The sequence below is a fragment of the Lissotriton helveticus genome, chromosome 8 (assembly GCF_964261635.1).
Source record: "Lissotriton helveticus chromosome 8, aLisHel1.1, whole genome shotgun sequence".
Lineage (NCBI taxonomy): Eukaryota > Metazoa > Chordata > Amphibia > Caudata > Salamandridae > Lissotriton > Lissotriton helveticus.
This window is the reverse complement of record NC_136069.1, coordinates 172642945-172660940: the sequence shown is the minus strand read 5'-3', so window position 1 is coordinate 172660940 and position 17996 is coordinate 172642945. Positions and strand designations below refer to the sequence as shown.

The following is a 17996-nucleotide window of genomic DNA, read 5'->3' as shown; positions in this document are numbered from 1 at the left end:
TGGGTGAGTGGCGTTGCGTGGGTGAGTGGCGTTGCGTGGGTGAGTGGCGTTGCGTGTGTGAGTGGCGTTGCGTGTGTGAGTGGCGTTGCATGTGTGAGTGGCGTTGCGTGTGTGAGTGGCGTTGCGTGTGTGTGTGGCGTTGCGTGTGTGTGTGGCGTTGCGTGTGTGTGTGGCGTTGCGTGTGTGAGTGGCGTTGCGTGTGTGAGTGGCGTTGCGTGGCTGAGTGGCGTTGCGTGGCTGAGTGGCGTTGCGTGGCTGAGTGGCGTTGCGTGGCTGAGTGGCGTTGCGTGGCTGAGTGGCGTTGCGTGGCTGAGTGGCGTTGCGTGGCTGAGTGGCGTTGCGTGGGTGAGTGGCGTTGCGTGGCTGAGTGGCGTTGCGTGGCTGAGTGGCGTTGCGTGGCTGAGTGGCGTTGCGTGGCTGAGTGGCGTTGCGTGGCTGAGTGGCGTTGCGTGGGTGAGTGGCGTTGCGTGGTTGAGTGGCGTTGCGTGTGTGAGTGGCGTTGCGTGTGTGAGTGGCGTTGCGTGGTTGAGTGGCGTTGCATGTGTGAGTGGCGTTGCATGTGTGAGTGGCGTTGCATGTGTGAGTGGCGTTGCATGTGTGTGTGGCGTTGCATGTGTGTGTGGCGTTGCGTGTGTGTGTGGCGTTGCGTGGGTGAGTGGCGTTGCGTGGGTGAGTGGCGTTGCGTGGGTGAGTGGCGTTGCGTGGGTGAGTGGCGTTGCGTGGTTGAGTGGCGTTGCGTGTGTGAGTGGCGTTGCGTGTGTGAGTGGCGTTGCGTGTGTGAGTGGCGTTGCATGTGTGAGTGGCGTTGCATGTGTGAGTGGCGTTGCATGTGTGAGTGGCGTTGCATGTGTGAGTGGCGTTGCGTGTGTGTGTGGCGTTGCGTGTGTGTGTGGCGTTGCGTGTGTGTGTGGCGTTGCGTGTGTGTGTGGCGTTGCGTGTGTGAGTGGCGTTGCGTGTGTGAGTGGCGTTGCGTGTGTGAGTGGCGTTGCGTGTGTGAGTGGCGTTGCGTGGCTGAGTGGCGTTGCGTGGCTGAGTGGCGTTGCGTGGCTGAGTGGCGTTGCGTGGCTGAGTGGCGTTGCGTGTGTGAGTGGCGTTGCGTGTGTGAGTGGCGTTGCGTGGCTGAGTGGCGTTGCGTGGCTGAGTGGCGTTGCGTGGCTGAGTGGCGTTGCGTGGGTGAGTGGCGTTGCGTGGTTGAGTGGCGTTGCGTGTGTGAGTGGCGTTGCGTGGTTGAGTGGCGTTGCATGTGTGAGTGGCGTTGCATGTGTGAGTGGCGTTGCATGTGTGAGTGGCGTTGCATGTGTGTGTGGCGTTGCATGTGTGTGTGGCGTTGCGTGTGTGTGTGGCGTTGCGTGTGTGTGTGGCGTTGCGTGTGTGGCGTTGCGTGTGTGAGTGGCGTTGCGTGTGTGAGTGGCGTTGCGTGTGTGAGTGGCGTTGCGTGTGTGAGTGGTGTTGCGTGGGTGAGTGGTGTTGCGTGGGTGAGTGGCGTTGCGTGGGTGAGTGGCGTTGCGTGGGTGAGTGGCGTTGCGTGGGTGAGTGGCGTTGCGTGGGTGAGTGGCGTTGCATGGGTGAGTGGCGTTGCGTGGGTGAGTGAATGGTTAGCTGTTGCTTATGCGACGTATAGCACTTAATACTAAAGTAGGCAGACCTTCTTAGCCTTTGTGAGAATAATAGCAAAATAAAAATAAAAACCAGATCAAGTCAAGGACGCAAACGGCACCATGCTATTGTTTATTTACTCAGATGATTTGCATAAAAATGTAACTTGTGAGCACGTTTCTCTAACTCTCCAATAATCCCATTACAACACTTTGTACAAATGAGATTGGGACTCATCCTTCCGAAGTCGAGAAAAATGTGCAACGCTGTGTTGAAGTTAATTTTTTCAATTAACAAAATGCAAATAATGTGGAGAGATTTCAAGTGATTCAGGAATGGGCGCCCTTGTAAAGAGAAAGTACGGCCGGCCTGGGCAGTGATAGGGGAGGAGGGAGGAGAAATGCGAGTCACGGCAGCAGCAGCCTTTGATGTGCCTGCCGGCCGGCCGTGAATAATTAGGGGGTGAGAAATGCGCTCGGAGGGCTGCCTTTGATGTGGTAATGCGAGGCAGGCAGGCAGGCGGCTGGTGGCATTGTGCACGCGCTTTTTAGGGCTTGCGCAAGCGCAATGACCTAAAAAGCACATGCACTTGAAGGAATCGCCAGTGGAATCGCCAGTGGATAAACACTGGATAAGCCCCTATAGAGCTTCGCCAGCTATGCGCTGAAGCGCATCAGCAGGCGAGCCCTAAAAATGGAGCCGGTGACTGTGATGGATTAATTAGGCACCTACCTGATGAGGTGAGTGGCCTAAGGGACAGACTGACTTGCAAGCTAGTAGGAACAAGAAGCAACTGCCCATTAAGATCTGGGGGCATATTACGGAAGTGCCCCGGGAGGGCAATGGGCGTTAGCACCGGCTTTGCGCGCCCCCGGGGCACTTTGGTATTGAGAAGCAGTTCCAGAACCTTGTGCGGCCCCTTCTGTAATACAGATAGCGCTGGTACTATATGAGCGTTCCCTCATTTGCATGGGGGTGTGGCCACATGCAAATGAGGGAATCCCTTTTCCTCTGTGCCCACTTCTGTAGCTGAAGAAGCTGTCAGGAGGCACACTCTCAGTGCGCCCCTAACGGCAACCCTCTAGAGGGGGAATAGGGGATCATATGGACACTCCCCAACACATCCCCTTGCAGGCATGTGCAGTCATTCACTGCACTTGCCTGCAAGGGGATCTCGCTCCCCTCTTAAAAGTGCAGGAGGGTTGTTGCCTGCATAGTGAAACATGGAGTGGCTGCCTCAAAGCCGCTCCATTTTTCACTTGAATTCGCTGCCCCAAAGGGCAGCATGAGTTTGCGGATGTCCTAGGAGCAGTGTATTAAAAGTAATAGTGTGAACTTTCCCTGTTTGTGCCCGGCGCACCTGTTTTAAGGTGCGCCATGGAACAAAGAGGGAAAGAGCACCCTATCTAAAATACGGCCCCTGGACTTCAAAAGAAAGCAAGCCAGTTTGGGATGAGAAGGTACCAGAACTGACGAAAGTACTTGTGGACATAAGATATACAAAACAAAAGTTAATACTGAGGTTAGGCATACTGGGAATTCTTGAGACCTAGGGCCGTATTATGGAAAGTGCCCCAGGGGAGACAAGGGGATGTGCACCACTTTGCTCCCCCTGACGCACTTTGGTTTCACAGGAAGGGTCGCGGATGCTTGTGCGGCTCTTTCTGTAATACAGATAGCGCTGGTGCACATATACCGCCAGTACGATCACCAAAGGGTTTTCCGTAATTTGGATGGGGGCATAGCCTCATGCAAATAAGGGAATCCTTTTGCCACTGCGCCCACACCGTAATAAAGATGGGGGGTGCAGAGGTAAAGAAGCTGTCAGGAGCCACACTGATAGTGAGCCATCAATTAGGTAGCGCACTATCAGAACCCCCCCCTATAGCAGGGAGGGGGGAAAGGGGGTCCAATGGACCCCCTAGACATCCCCTTGCAGGCGGGTTCAGTCACTGAGTGCACCCGCCTGCAAGAGGATCTCTAATCCCTCTTAAAACGCAGGCAGTGGGCCATCTACACAGTGAAACACGTAGAGGCTGCTTCAAAGCTGCTCTGCATTTCACTCAAATGCGCTGCCCCCAGAGCAGCACGACTTTGCGGCTGCCCTGGGTGCAGCGCATTCAATATAATACGGCACATTCTCCTAGTTTGCGCAGGTCACATCTTTTGAAAGGTATGTCCGGCGCAAACAAAGAGAGCACACCATATTGTGTAATATTGCCCATGGACCCTTACTCCGATGTCTGATGGAAGTCTCACTTGAGTTCCACTTATTGTTTTTTTCTGGCAGTGACAAAATATATGTTTCGAGTGCGCTGTGGCCTTGGAACATATGCGAGGTTTGTAATGAGTGAAATTTGTATGGCAAGAATATGCTCACTAGGAAGTTATGATGTTCTGGATTGAAATTGAAATGAAGCTAAACTTTCAACAAAAAACTGTTTTCCAAACACAGTGGTGTTACTGGAAGAAATGCATATAGCAGTGGCCCTACAGCCCCCACCCCTCCAATCTGGGAGTTCTACGCACGTTAGAGTTGCACTCACCTATGATATACATTTGCCCCAGACAAAGAGGTTTTAGAGGATTGGTCTCTATTTGCATGCACAGCTGCAAACATAATAAAATCATAATGTAATAACTGCGAAAGCAACGGAATAATCCAGGATCTGGAGTTGCAAAAACAGGGAATGAAAAGGAGAGACACCATGTGCTGAATCAGTTCTAACTGGTCAAAGAAGCCAATAAGCAAGGTTTCTCATCTGTGGCACATATGAAGACACTTACAAAGAAGTAAAAAAAAAAAGAAGCCCACTAGCCTTACCATGTCTGCCCATTGCTCACACACTCAAACTTACTTTTCTTGCAGTTCATTTACATCACATTGTTTACACTACCATGTTGCTCCACTTCATACATATAACCTCCACGAGCCCTTTCGAGCATAGACCACAGTTATGATGTAGACTCTGCACCACCTATTCTCTGCAGCTGTCAGGGGAGCCCTTTGTTTTCTCTATATCCCCTCCTACCTCTTCCAGGCACTTCATGTATGTTACAACCCTAGTTTGCATAATTGCCATGTACTTTTATGGTGTCTTTTTAAGTGCTGAATAAAGATTTATAATTGAATTGAATTGAAATTGAATTGCCATGTCTTGCTGTACAACTAAGCAGAAATACTATGGAGGGCACCGGAGACATGGTGCACTTACTATATTTTCGCTTCCTATAAACATGTAAATACCTGCTGCATTGTGTCCCACGGCCAGTACAAAATTTGAGCAAGGGAAGAGCTTATCGCTGGAGGTTCCCGTTGATGGGCTGATTTCAGAGTTCCACGACACATGAACCTCCCTGTCAAAAAGAAAGAAATCACATGAAAAAAAATTACTAAGACACCGATAGGAAGACTCTTTTTTTAAAAAGGTGTTTATTCGTTTTCAAAGGAAAAGGCAAACATAACACCATATGCGCAGCCCCATGGGCAATAAGGAGACAGAGGAGGAGGGCAACATACATTACAATTACAGCCATTAACAACCTGAGGCCTTCCCAGAACCGGCTGCCGGTAAATGTTCCTATCCATAACAGGTCCCCTTCTGGTCCTTTTCTCCCTCTTCTTTTAGTCACATCAGCATACGGCTCGGCACACCTGCGCACTTGTTATGGTCCAAAAACAAGGTCCAATAGATGGCTCCCAACATACCTCCCTCCCCCCCAATTCCCAAACACCCCAACGATTTCCCACCCCATCCACCCCCTCAGGCATGCCCGTTGGCCCATTAAAATATTCAATCTGTCTCCTAACACACTTGCATCATACATCCGGGGTCCTGCTGCACAGCGCTCAACCTAAGGAGGTCCAATAGCCCGGAGGGATATCCTTGTCCGGCCCTCTCCAATTCTGTCTCCTTCTAACCCCTTCAAGCATCAACCGCTACCAATAGGAAGACTCTTGTCCAGGCTTTCATCACCAGCTGCCTAGACTATGGGAACGCTCTGTTGACATCAGTAAACAACACCTTGCTGTCCAAGCTGCAGGTGGTCCAAAGCACTGTCGCATGGCTAATCTGCAATCTTCCCTCTCGCTCACCCTCTTCTCCGATTCTCAGGAAGCTTCACTGGCTGCCGATTAGAAAGCGGGTCATTTTTAAACTGTTTTTAAACTGGCTATGCCAGTCAGACGACTGTTCCAGGGATGGACAAAGCCATGTGCGGCTTGGATAGGGGAAGATGCTGTGTTTGAGCTCATGGATCTCTTGACTGATTTTCATATGGGATCCAATTTGTCATATATCTGGAATAGATAAAGCATCTAGAAGACGTGATGAAGGGGACAGACATTCACGATAGTTTTCTTTTTTTTAATCATGCCTGACAAAACGAACCATTGAAATAAATGCGATGTTCATTACAGTCTTAGGTATAAGTGATGGACTAATGTGCTTTTTTAACTTCTGGGGTACAATAGGGTAGCAGAAGGTACACCTATTTTTTGCTAAGGAGTGATAAAATAAAAAACTGAAAAAATTCTAACGTGCATATTATATTTTCATTATGTTTATCGTCTGCGTGGGGATGGTGTTTAGTAAATGTGGGGAATATAGTCAAGTATTCCCTGAAAAAAACATTAACAGACCCGAGCATGTCTATTCGTCAGTATGTAGATGATACAAAGTACTGGAAAATATCCATACTTGCAGGACGGTCTCAGTTACATCATATTCATGTGTGTCTGATGTCCTGTCAATTACTCATAAAATCCAGCGAGTCTAATGTGGCGGGAGGTCACCTTGGGAATCACAAGTATTAAAAAATCTATCAATCAATCAATCAAGAGTATTTGTAAAGCGCGCTACTCACCCGCTAGGGTCTCAAGGCGCTGGGGGGGGGGGGGCTGCTACTGCTCGAAAAGCCAGGTCTTGAGTTGCTTCATGAAGGAGAGATGGTCCTGGGTGAGTCGTAGGTGGGTGGGGAGGGTGTTCCAGGTCTTGGCCGCCAGGTAGGTGAAGGATCTTCCTCCGGTGGTGGTTCTGCGGATCCGTGAGACGGTGGCGAGGGCGAGGCTGGCTGAGCGGAGCTGGCGGGTTGGCGTGTAGAACGTGAGGCGGTTGTTGAGGTATTCGGGGCCCAAGTCGTGGAGAGCCTTGTGTGCATGTGTGAGGAGTCGGAACGTGATCCTCTTGCTGACGGGGAGCCAGTGCAGGTCCCTCAGGTGGGCGGAGATGTGGCTGTGTCGGGGGATGTCGAAGACGAGTCGTGCTGAGGCGTTCTGGATGCGCTGGAGTCTTTTCTGTAGTTTGGCGGTAGTCCCAGCGTAGGGCGTTCCCGTAGTCCAGACGGCTGGTGACGAGGGCCTGGGTGACCGTTTTCCTGGTTCCAGTGGAAGATCTTACGGAGCATGCGGAGTGTGTTGAAGCAGGAGGAGGTAACGGCGTTAACTTGCCTGGCCATCGTGAGGGAGGAGTCAAGGATGAAGCCGAGGTTGCGTGCATGGTCCGTGGGCTTGGGTGGGGGGCCCAGAGCAGGGGCCACCAGGAGTCGTCCCAGGCGGAGATGGATGGGCCGAGGATGAGGACTTCCGTCTTGTCTGAGTTCAGTTTCAGGCGGCTGAGCTTCATCCAGTCTGCGATGTCTTTCAGTCCGTCCTGGAAGCTGGCTCTGGCGGAGGTGGGGTCGTTGGTGAGGGAGAGGATCAGTTGGGTATCGACGGCGTAGGAGAGGATATTGAGGTTGTGCTTGCGTGTGATGGCTGCGAGGGGGCTCATGTAGACGTTGAAGAGGGTGGGGCTGAGCGAGGAGCCTTGAGGTACGCCGCAGATGATCTTGGTGGCTTCTGCGAGGAAGGGCGGGAGACGGACTCTTTGGGTTCTGTCGGAGAGGAAGGAGGTGATCCATTCCAGGGCCTTTCCTTGGATCCCGGCGTGGTGGAGGCGGGTTGTCAGGGTGCGGTGGCAGACCGTGTCGAACACAGGTCGAGCAGGATGATGGCGGCGGTTTCTCCGTTGTCCAGCAGGGTACGGATTTCGTCGGTGGCCGTGATGAGGACGGTCTCGGTGCTGTGGCATTAAAATCCTACACACCAGACCAGACATGGGGGAGCACTCTGTGAGCTTTGATCCTCTGTTGAATTCTGCAAATCGCTGCCACTAAGCATAATGAGGCAGATCGCCCTCACCAAGATGGTGATGCTACCTAGAATGCTCTACTACGTTAGCAACGTACCATCCATTACCGACAACTAAACACATTGGTCATCTCCCCGTTATCGAATGATGATTGGAGCATAGTATGATTTAAAACAATGAAGTTGCCACTAAGCAAACAGGGACTGGAAGTTCCCAGTTATGGCAGCCCAATTTCAATGGTTGTCAAAATCGTTGTTAGAGGAACCAGTGGAGAAGCCACTTGGATTTAGCCTCACAGACACCCGGACGAGAAATTGCACCCCTTTTTAATCCCACACGTCCCATCATGAAGGGATCATTAGTCTTAGCAAACTCTTTGATCCTACTGTGGAAGCAATATAAGCAAATACAGGTAATTGCGAGCCCCTATTCACCTCACATCCTCCTGAGAGGTTTGTTTACGGAACCAAGGTTTAATTCACAAGAACTGACCCAATGCATAACTGGAACAGTGGGCGACTTATATGATGCCACGATATTACATATATTCACTGATCTCTTGGAGACTTACTGTGTACCGGCTGGTCTCTTTGTTGCCCTTGGAGGTACGATGGGGAAACTGCACGAATCATGGGGCCCTGTGACATCGTCAGAGCAGGACTACAGCCATAAGGTCAACACCATACTGACACTGGCTAATGGCCGCAGAGCTATTACACAGATATATAGAGCACCGCATAACAACTTTGATGGGGGGACTTCATTGATTACAAACCAAATTGTTGACTGACGCTGGAGATGACTTAACGGTCAGGAAGTGGGACACAATATTAAAAATTCCCTCACAGGTTTCCAGGAACCAAAGATTTAGACTCCGCCAGTTAAATTTTTTGCATAGGGCCTATATGACTCTCAAACTAATTGGTTTGATGGACAAAATGGCACAGGTACTATGAATGCCTCAGATGTAGACCTGGCATGGCTGACCTATCACATTTTGTTGGTCCTCCTCAAAGGTTGGATCGATTTGGGGGTTTATGACCGGCCAATAAAATGGTATATACAACTGGTGGAAGGGTGCTTCTTGGTCTGAAATGCTGCCTGTTGCGAATATGTTATTGACCCAAGAGACCTAAAATGGTAATGAGGTCCTTGGACCTCCCATTAATATTATCAAAAACGTGCATAGCCACTCCTTGGAAATCCGCCTAAGGTCCAAATAGGCTAAAATAGTCATCCTTGATGGATCAATGGGTTGAAACAGAATTGAAAACATTATGATCGGACAATTATAAAGGAATAGGCAAGCGTGAACGCATGCAACAATGAGAGGTATATTTAGAGCTGAGCCTGCTGCTTAAAGCCCTTATGCTTCTTGAATATGTTTATTTTCCACTGTTATTGTATCACCTCGCAACACCTTGCTTCTTTATTCATGCCTGATCTGTAACGTACTTGAATTATTTTGTGGGATCATCCCATAATTAACGATTGTTCATCATTCTTCAACTAGCAAGTTTGATTTGTTTATACTTTTTGTTTCAGTACTTTCTCTATATTCTTTGGAAAAACAAAAATAAATCTAATAAAAAAGTCAAATCCAGCTAAAAATGTGTTTTTAATATTTACACTCCTCTTCTTTAATTCATTCGTACGTCACAATACTTTTCTCACTAGCTCGCTCTCCCACGCTTATTTCACTGGCCCATTACTTAGGTTACCTTGTGTACTTTATACTTTCTTTTCATTTTTTTATATTCATGTTTTTCAAAACTGACATAGTTGTGCTTGTTTTAGATGGCTTTATTGGGCAGAATTGAGCCAGTTTTCTGCCACCCAGTCTTTTGTCATCTCCAGTTGGGCCAGAGGAAACAAACTTCGCATTAATTTTCCTCAGTCAACCATCACGCAAGTAAAAGCTATTTTTCATTTTGCAGCACATTTGGTGCAAGTACATTTGACCACATTAAATCTAATTTCTATAAATTATACTGGCCATCTGTAGAATCAGAAAGCAACGTAAGTTCTGCTACACCACTTTCAATGACCATATTCTCGCAACTACATCTTAAGAAATGAAAAGAAAATCAGGTTACTTGCAGATCCAAGAACTAAACATAGCCAATGTTCACCAGACAACATTTTCAAATTAGGCTTTTTCATTAGCAGTTCCAGGACTAATACAATGGTCTCCCATCAAGATCAGCAGTAGGCTTACACGGTTATCTTCTCACAAGACTCTTAAAACACATTTTTAAATGGCCATTTCTGTTTACACTTGCTGCTGTGCATTGCCAAGATAATAAAGTCGACCTCTGGCCCAGTGTGTTGTTGTGCACGTATAGCAGCAAATGTTACTCCTATGTAGAGGCCTCAGGAACTTTAAGCAAATATTAAACGAACACTTAAAGTTCTGATTAGGTTTACTTTATTGTTTTCAATAAAATCCAGTTAAATTCGTAAATATTTTGTTATATTCAAAGCATTAAGACAATGCAGTATTGTAATGCTTTGATTACAGCAGCCAATGTGAATACAAGTCAAAGCAAAGTACAATCTAAGGAACTCAAGGATCTACTTTAGAATCAGGGGCTGGGGTGTTTTGACACTAAAAAGGATCCCACTGCATGCATCAAACAAAAAGAGGTATTATTAGTGCAAGGCGGAATAGTGAGGGGAGGAAATGAACCATTGAATAAAGGAACCTAAAATGGGTTAAGCCCACAGCAACATATACTGGAGAAACAAAAGCTTAATTCTAGCAAACTATGAAAGTACACAAAAAGAGAGACACAGACAGTGGCAATTAGAACACTAGAAGAGAACAGTCCTTACTAACCAAAAACAGGGAACCAGGAGTTAGGCAAGTCACTTAACCTCCACATTCAAGTATTAGAATAGGTAATTCAATTAGATTCCCAGCTCCGGGATCAGCCAAAGACGGTCTACACTATCAATCATCCACACCGCGACCATCAGCTCAATCGCGCAGGAGGACAGTGTATCACAGAGACAAACAAGACACCAAACAGACTACACCTCCATAACTAACACAGGCGTAGGGGAGGGTCAGTTGAGCTGCCCCCTCCACTACGATAAACCCCACAGAACAATCTCCCAAAATACATCAACTCTGCATGCTTTTTGGCAGCAACTGACTATACTCCCTCAAGCGATGGAATTAAATCAGAGAGAAAACTCAGCACCCACGCTACAGTTGCTCAGCCATTTTGGCAAGGGTTGTCGCAGTAAGAGAGCAAGTAAGTGGAAAACTTGACCTGTCCAAAAACAAAGGTATACTAGTATCATAGGAAGTGCTCTTTAGCAGTGTCTTGTAGGCACTACTCTGATTGGAGATGAATAGTTGTGTGAATTAACGTGAGAATGGTTAGGGAGGAGGTTACGGCAGATAAAGAAAGACAAGTGGAGTGGTGACGTTGGGAAGTGTGAGGATCATGCTTTTAGGAAGAGAAAGGAGGGTGAATGATACAATAGAGGTCAAGAGTAGCTGTTGAAAAAGAGTAGAAAGTGTGAGACACAAGTGAGAGCCGGTGCAATTTTTGGGTAAAAGAATACTACAAGAATGCCTAAGTTACCACAAGTCGCAGTGCCATATTACCAGTACAAGCATCAACTGTGGCACGGTTGCTATAGTGGGTGGTACTGATATGTTTTCTTGATCAATATTCCAGAAAGCGGCCTGGGATAGACTTTTTTAGATGGCCTGGCAATGAGAACTATGTCAGTGTGCCAACCCCAGACAAAGCCAGTTGGACTGCAACCACCCCCCAACTCATTAAGCAGAATCTAAGTGAGATGCATTTCAAGTAACAATCAGATGTGTGTGATATCACATGGATAATTAGTGGACCCCAACCCCTTTTTCATAATAGAATGGCACACTAAAGAACACAAGGAAACAATGCATATATTTTAAAAATGTATTTTAAAGTCAAAACCCTATCCTAGTGTATACAATGCGAATACTACCTATGAATAAAAAAACAAACAGAATAGCAGATGCAACATTTAAGAGCATTAAAAACAGCAAAAAATACTGCAACATGTGGGCTAATGTAGAAATCTTTTTTCATGTCAGTATTTGCAATCCCACCCTCACCTCTTTGGCTAACTAAATTAGTCTTCGCACCCAAGAAAACGCCAAATTTAAGTTTTCAAAGATGGAGCACACCTCCATGTCTGTTTTGAACAAGGAGGCTAATGTTCAATGTAACAGCATTGCTGCTATCTTGTCTGTGTTGGAAGGTAGGCCAGTAAGCCCCCCAGCGTGGGCTAAATGCGCCTCCTGTTAGCCTCAGCAAAAGGAGGTGATGTGATTCAGCATAGCTGTCTCAGCCTTCTGCCATGATGTTCCTCTATATCCCAGCACCTTCTGTTCTTTAGTTTATGTAACAATAGCTGGTCATTGTTGAACTTTTTAAATTAAATATTTAGCAAAACAAGTTACCACTAACTTATTACTTATTTCCATTTTGTGAAATCATGCCCTTTAAATATTAACAACAATTAAGCAATGAAACTATCCCTTTTTATGGAGGTCTTGTTCATAACTTAAAACAATTATGAATTCAATGCATATTGAATACCGTTAATATATTCAAGCAGACGTGATTATCACATAGGAATAAGTAATTCTGCTAATAGAGACGCATTCTACATTTGTCACTTGTCTCTAAATAAGCAACATACGTAGCTCAGAACAGGAGGTATCTATATGGAGAAAAAAACATGATGATTATAGCATTGCAGAAAAATGTATCTTGAACTACTTTAGCAAAAACCCTTGGGCCGGCTATGGAAAGTAAAGAGTGAGCTACTCGATCAATCAGCATTTCTATAGCGCAGCACTATCACCCCTAGCTGTATCTTGGCGCTGTGAATGCAACCTCTCCATATAAAAGCCAGGTCAGAAACAAGCAGAAAGATGAAAAACAAAAAGGTCAGAAATTAGCAGAAAGAGGTCAAATAACGGGCAGAACAGGCAGAGACAGGTAAAAATAGAGGACAGATGTGGGGAGAGAAAGGCAGAAAAACGAGCAGAAAAGTAGACAGAGCAGTTGAGGCACAAACCTAAGGCAGCAGCGGTAAGCGGACTACAGGCATGCTCGACAGGAGAACTGTTGCAGAGGTAGCTAGCACGAGGACCTGCTTGTATCTAATAGTTGAGAGACTGAAGTAAGAGAGGGTAGGTGAGAGACAGACGGGGTGAGAGGGGGGGGAAGAAAAGAGGGTATAAGTATAGCAGATTAAGTTGGAACAGAAGAGAGTGAGAAAGAGGCAGATGCACATGAAGAGTGTGAGGGAGTTGAGGGCATTAAAAAAGTTCAAGAGTGTGAAGGAGTTGAGGGTATAAGAAACAAGTGAATGACAATGAAGGTGAAACGAGGAAAATGAGAAGACACTGAGAAGAGAGAGAAACGTAAACCAGAGAGTTAAACATGAGAGTGCTGGAGGGAAAGAAAGATTCGAGGGAGGGTGGGAGAAAATGGACAATGGTAAAGAAAGGGTAGAGAGGTAGATATCTAAAAGAGAGAGGGGGACATAGAGACAGAAGAGGCACAGGGACAAATGAGCAGCACAGGAGGTGTAGTTTGTATTTAGACTCTTGTACACCTCTCGATCACTTTTCACACCATGAGTAGGGAAGGTCTCTGCATTGGTATAGCACGGGCCCAGCCCTGAACATCTAAGGTTTATTGACAAAGTATGTGCATAGTTGCAGCTGGACATTAAGAAAGAGCCCATATCAAGACTGCATAATATGACAAGACTAGTTACAGCAGTTCTCCAAGAGACAGGAGCATGCCTTTCAGGATGCGGACCTAGAGTTTCACCTGAGTGAGACTGGTGTCAGAACTTGCATATTCACTCACTCATCCACCTATACATTTCACTCAGTAAGTTAAGCAACCGCTCCATAGATCTGTCTACATGTCACTCATGCTTTAAGCATGTTATGTGAGCGATGAAAACGTCCGCCAGTCTGCCCTGCTACATCTGCTATGCAGTGAATGAAAGACTGTACTTCCTGCCTTATGTGAGAAAGGGAAAGTTGCATTGTACATGCTAAGCTGTACCTGATTTGTGAGAAATTAAATCGTGCACAGCTGCTGCCCGATTTGTCCATGTCCTGTGATGGAGAAAGGTTGCAATGCCACTGCTTTAGCTCTATCTGTATTCTGGAGGGGGGGTGCTTGCACTGTTTCTGCCTAAGGTGTACCGGTTCTATGAAGAACGCCTGTTTCCACTGCTGTTGCCTCATCTTATGAAAAAACAAAAGATATCTTAAATGTACTTATATAACATGCCCGATGATGTACCAGGGGCTGTTTTGAGATGTAGGGTAGTCATGAAGAAACAGCTGGAACCTACAGGGGAAATATTCGAGCACCAAAACATTTTGATGGAAAGGAGAAGCATAGTCTTTTGCTAACCCTCCTGTTTTTAGGTCTTTACCATCCTTTTGATTGGAAAACTTGTATCCATCCACTGCTCACAATCAGGAAACTACTTATATATTTTTCCATTCATCACTCAATGAGAGGGCATTTGCTTTCTGGCGTTATACCTTGTGTGTGGCTCCCTCCCCCAAATACACATTCCCCACCATGTTGTTTTGCAGAGTTGCTCCACGCTTCCAGCTTTTCCGTAAATGTGCAGCAAAAGGTATATCTTTGCTAGGGTATGCCTAAAAATCAGAAATTAAGTTTTTTTTTGTCTTCTCTCTTCCATTCCAATATTACCTGAATGCATATGCATCAACACACAAAAGCTTTTATGGTGCTGGGAGAGTCGAATGTGTCTTTACCATGACTGAAAAGGAGCTGTGTTTTCTCCTGGAGGCCCATAAATCTCCTCACTGAGCTACTACAGAGAACTAAATGACAGGAAAATGTTTCAGATCCGAGTCCTGTGGACAGTAAACTAAACCTTAGCAAGAATTATTTTCTTTTATACTCTAGGACTTCCTTTTTCTTTTCAAATTCTATTCAGACTGAAAATATTGGATAGAATTACAGTTTTGTAACACCTTAAAATGAGTTTTCTTTTCATCCCATATTGTAATGTTTCTTTGTAACTTTATTAAACAATGCTAGACAAACAAGCATTCGTAAAGTTAATAGTTTGGCACTCGCTTTATAAAGGCGAAACTTACTGGCTTTGCCACTGCTTGTTAATCTGCAGTAGGAGAGACCTGTAAAACAGTTTGAGCTTACCCATACAAAATTTTAGTAGGTCAGACATCTGAACAAAGGGAGGACAAAAGTTGACACCCAAACTTGGGAGCCCATAATCAGAAGGCTGTACAACCAGTGAGCAGTCATACTCTTGTACTTTCCAGTGCTAGATGTCCCAGCCATGTATAAAGAAACAATCAAACTATATATATTTTTCTGTGCCTCCTTTTATGTGATAATCAGATCTAAGAGCACCTAGAAAAAATTCCGTTCAGGACACGCATTGTAAAAATCCTCTCCTGTAGATGCTTTAATAGACCCTGTGTTGCTCGACCTATAACAATAAAGGCCATGTATAGGAGATTCAAGACAAAAACTTGCCTCATGGGTCAGTAATAAAATTATCATGAGGGCAGAAGGGGAGAGAATGCAATAAAGAAGATCTGAACTGCACAACGTCTAATCAGGAAACCTGTTTTCAATTACAGCATGACCTTAACTGTGTGACCATGGGCATTTACTTTTTCCCCCACTGTGCTGTCTTTTCCGTAATTATTGTAGGAGATTAGGGTCTGCTTTCCTATGGTCACCCCACTTTTTGCTTTTTGCTTCACTGGTTTTCGACTTTAATGTGGCTGTTGGCCTGCTAATCAGACCCACAGCCCAGCTGTTCACGCTCTAAATTCATACCATGTACTTTAAGTACATCACCAATTGGGAAATGGGTCACCCGTATGAGTCCCTGTACAGTGTACCATAGGTACCCAGGGCATAGGTGCACCCAAGGCCTACCGGGGGCTGCAGCATATCGTATGGCCATCCAAACTGACACAACTGGCAGATCACTCAGCTGGGGTAAGGTCGTGTAATCACCCCTTGCTTAGGTATAGTATTCCTATACCTACCATTATATATAGACAGATATATACCTATAAGTCACTCCTATGGCAGGCCTTAACAATCCTGAAGGCAGAGTGCTTGGTTTTATGTGAGATGAGGCTCTAGCATGAGCTGAGCCTGTCTGCAGCTTTCGGAACCATGTCCTTATAGCTGTTCTATGATATAGCCATACCATATACACTTAAGTGCATTATAATCCTCGCGGTTGAATGCTAACTTTGGTTTGGCTTTATCAAAACATGTCATGTAAGGTGTCATACGCTTTGGAATACTACCCCCTTGCCAGTTCTGGCGACGGGGGTAGCATTCTACCCTTCTAGAGGGAGAAGACATGTTGTTCCTACTAATCCCGGTTAAAGTTAACCAGAGCCTCAGCATCACAAAATGGATGCTGCTGCCACAGACACAAGTCTGACCTCCTGCTGCTGGGAGTCCTTCCAGCGAGGGAGGCTTGGACAATAGGTTTCCTGTCTTGGGAGGTGCTAGCACCACCCCAGACAGGCCATAGTGTATTGGGGCAGGGAGGGCTGAATGAAATGAGACACTGCCTGTGGCACACAAGGTGTCCCATGCATAGTCCGGTTCAAACCGGTGCTGGGGCCCTCCAGCCCCAGCTCTGGCACGAAACTGGACAAAGGGAAAGGGGTGTAACCACCCCCTTACCTGGTCCCACCCATTGGAGAGACCTAGCAGGTAATCCAGCCCCTCAGATTAGTATATAGGTAGGAGCTGAGTCAAGAGACTTTAGATTTATCCTGAACTGAAACTTGAAACGAAACTCTGGACCTTCGACGTTCTACTTGAAGATAGAAGACTGAAGAATCTCCCTTGTGGTCAAGGAGTGACCACTCAGGCACCATCCAGCAATCTGCGGTTTACTTTGTCGACACTGCCGCCGGTGCCCCAGCACAGAGTCGAACAAGAGCCAGACTTCCAGACTTCTCTGACCCCGATCCACAGTCCGTGCAAAGCTGAGACCCGTAGAGGCGACGAGAGACGTGGGACCGGCCATCTTGAAAAGCCTACTCCTTGCTACTTGTGCAGCTTCTGAGGCACCCTCGAAATTGTGCATTAGGGATTGAGAAGCCCCAGCCCCGAGCATCAATTGCACCGAAGATCAGCACTCCACACTCCACGAGTTCTGCGTGGGGCCCTTCTGCATTTTCCTGCTCGACGCGTCTGTCCGGTTACTTGCCCGTTGGCTAGTGGCCTCTGTGACGACGAACCTTTAAACCTACACCATCTGCCTGGTTGCACCAGGTGGGCCCCTGCTTCCCTGCAAAGGAGAAGCCCCATAGACCTTGCTGGTCTATCCCGAAGCGACTATTCCTGTGTGGGTTGCATTTGCCAAGGCCTGTTGACTCCAATCCGGAAGCCGACGACGCCAACAGCGAGATCCTTTGTGGGACAGTCCGTATCCAGCTCCTGGTCGTCGTCGACGCCTCCTGGTCCACGTGGCTGCAGAGTCAAGCTTCACGACATCACCTGATTGCTTCGCAACATCGCCTGGTTCCTTCCTGGTTCCATCCTGGTCACTGGCTAGTGACCCAGACTCTGTCCCCTCTGCTTTCAGGTACTCTTCATCCTCGATCCGCCCTTTGATCTACCCGGACACTTCTCTCCTGGTCACCGGCAGCATTTTCTTCACGGCTTCATAGGATTCAGCGACGAAACCCGACACACTTTGACACCTATGCACCCGCTTCCTGTGGGTGAGGTAACTTCGAGTATTTCGGTACTCCAGTGGGTATTGACTATCCTAGTGTCTAAGTTTCAAGTAGCTTTCTCCTAGTCCATCCGGAAGTGTCCTAAAAGAACTAGTTTCCATTTCTTTCGTTCCCATTCTAACTCTATGGTAACTCGCGTGTGTGTTAAGACACTGCACACGCCTCCCGTGGGTCTCCTGCTTCCTAACCCTTGGTAGTACAGCGTAGCCCCAGCGATTCCCTAGGCCGATCCTTTGTTTATGACGTGGTCCTTATACCACTATTTTAGTATATGGTTTTACGTGCCCCTAGGGCTCTACTATATTTTGTGCAACTTATTGTATGAATATTGAGTATCTTGTTATGTGCTTATGCCTCTGACCTCATAAAGAGTTCAAAGGATTGTGTTAGTAATAAATACATATATATTTGTATATATAACCTGTGTGGTGTCCTTTCACTTG

General features: G+C 46.8%; 1 protein-coding gene across 1 annotated transcript in view; it reads right to left on the bottom strand.

Moving 5' to 3' along the window:
* PSMG1 (proteasome assembly chaperone 1) overlaps nucleotides 1–17996 on the bottom strand; it is a 143163-nt gene that overhangs the window by 108857 nt on the left and 16310 nt on the right. Inside the window, exon 2 of the mRNA XM_078656842.1 lies at nucleotides 4844–4953. Coding sequence (XP_078512968.1) covers nucleotides 4844–4953 — 110 coding nt within the window. The remainder of the gene's footprint in view (nucleotides 1–4843; nucleotides 4954–17996) is intronic.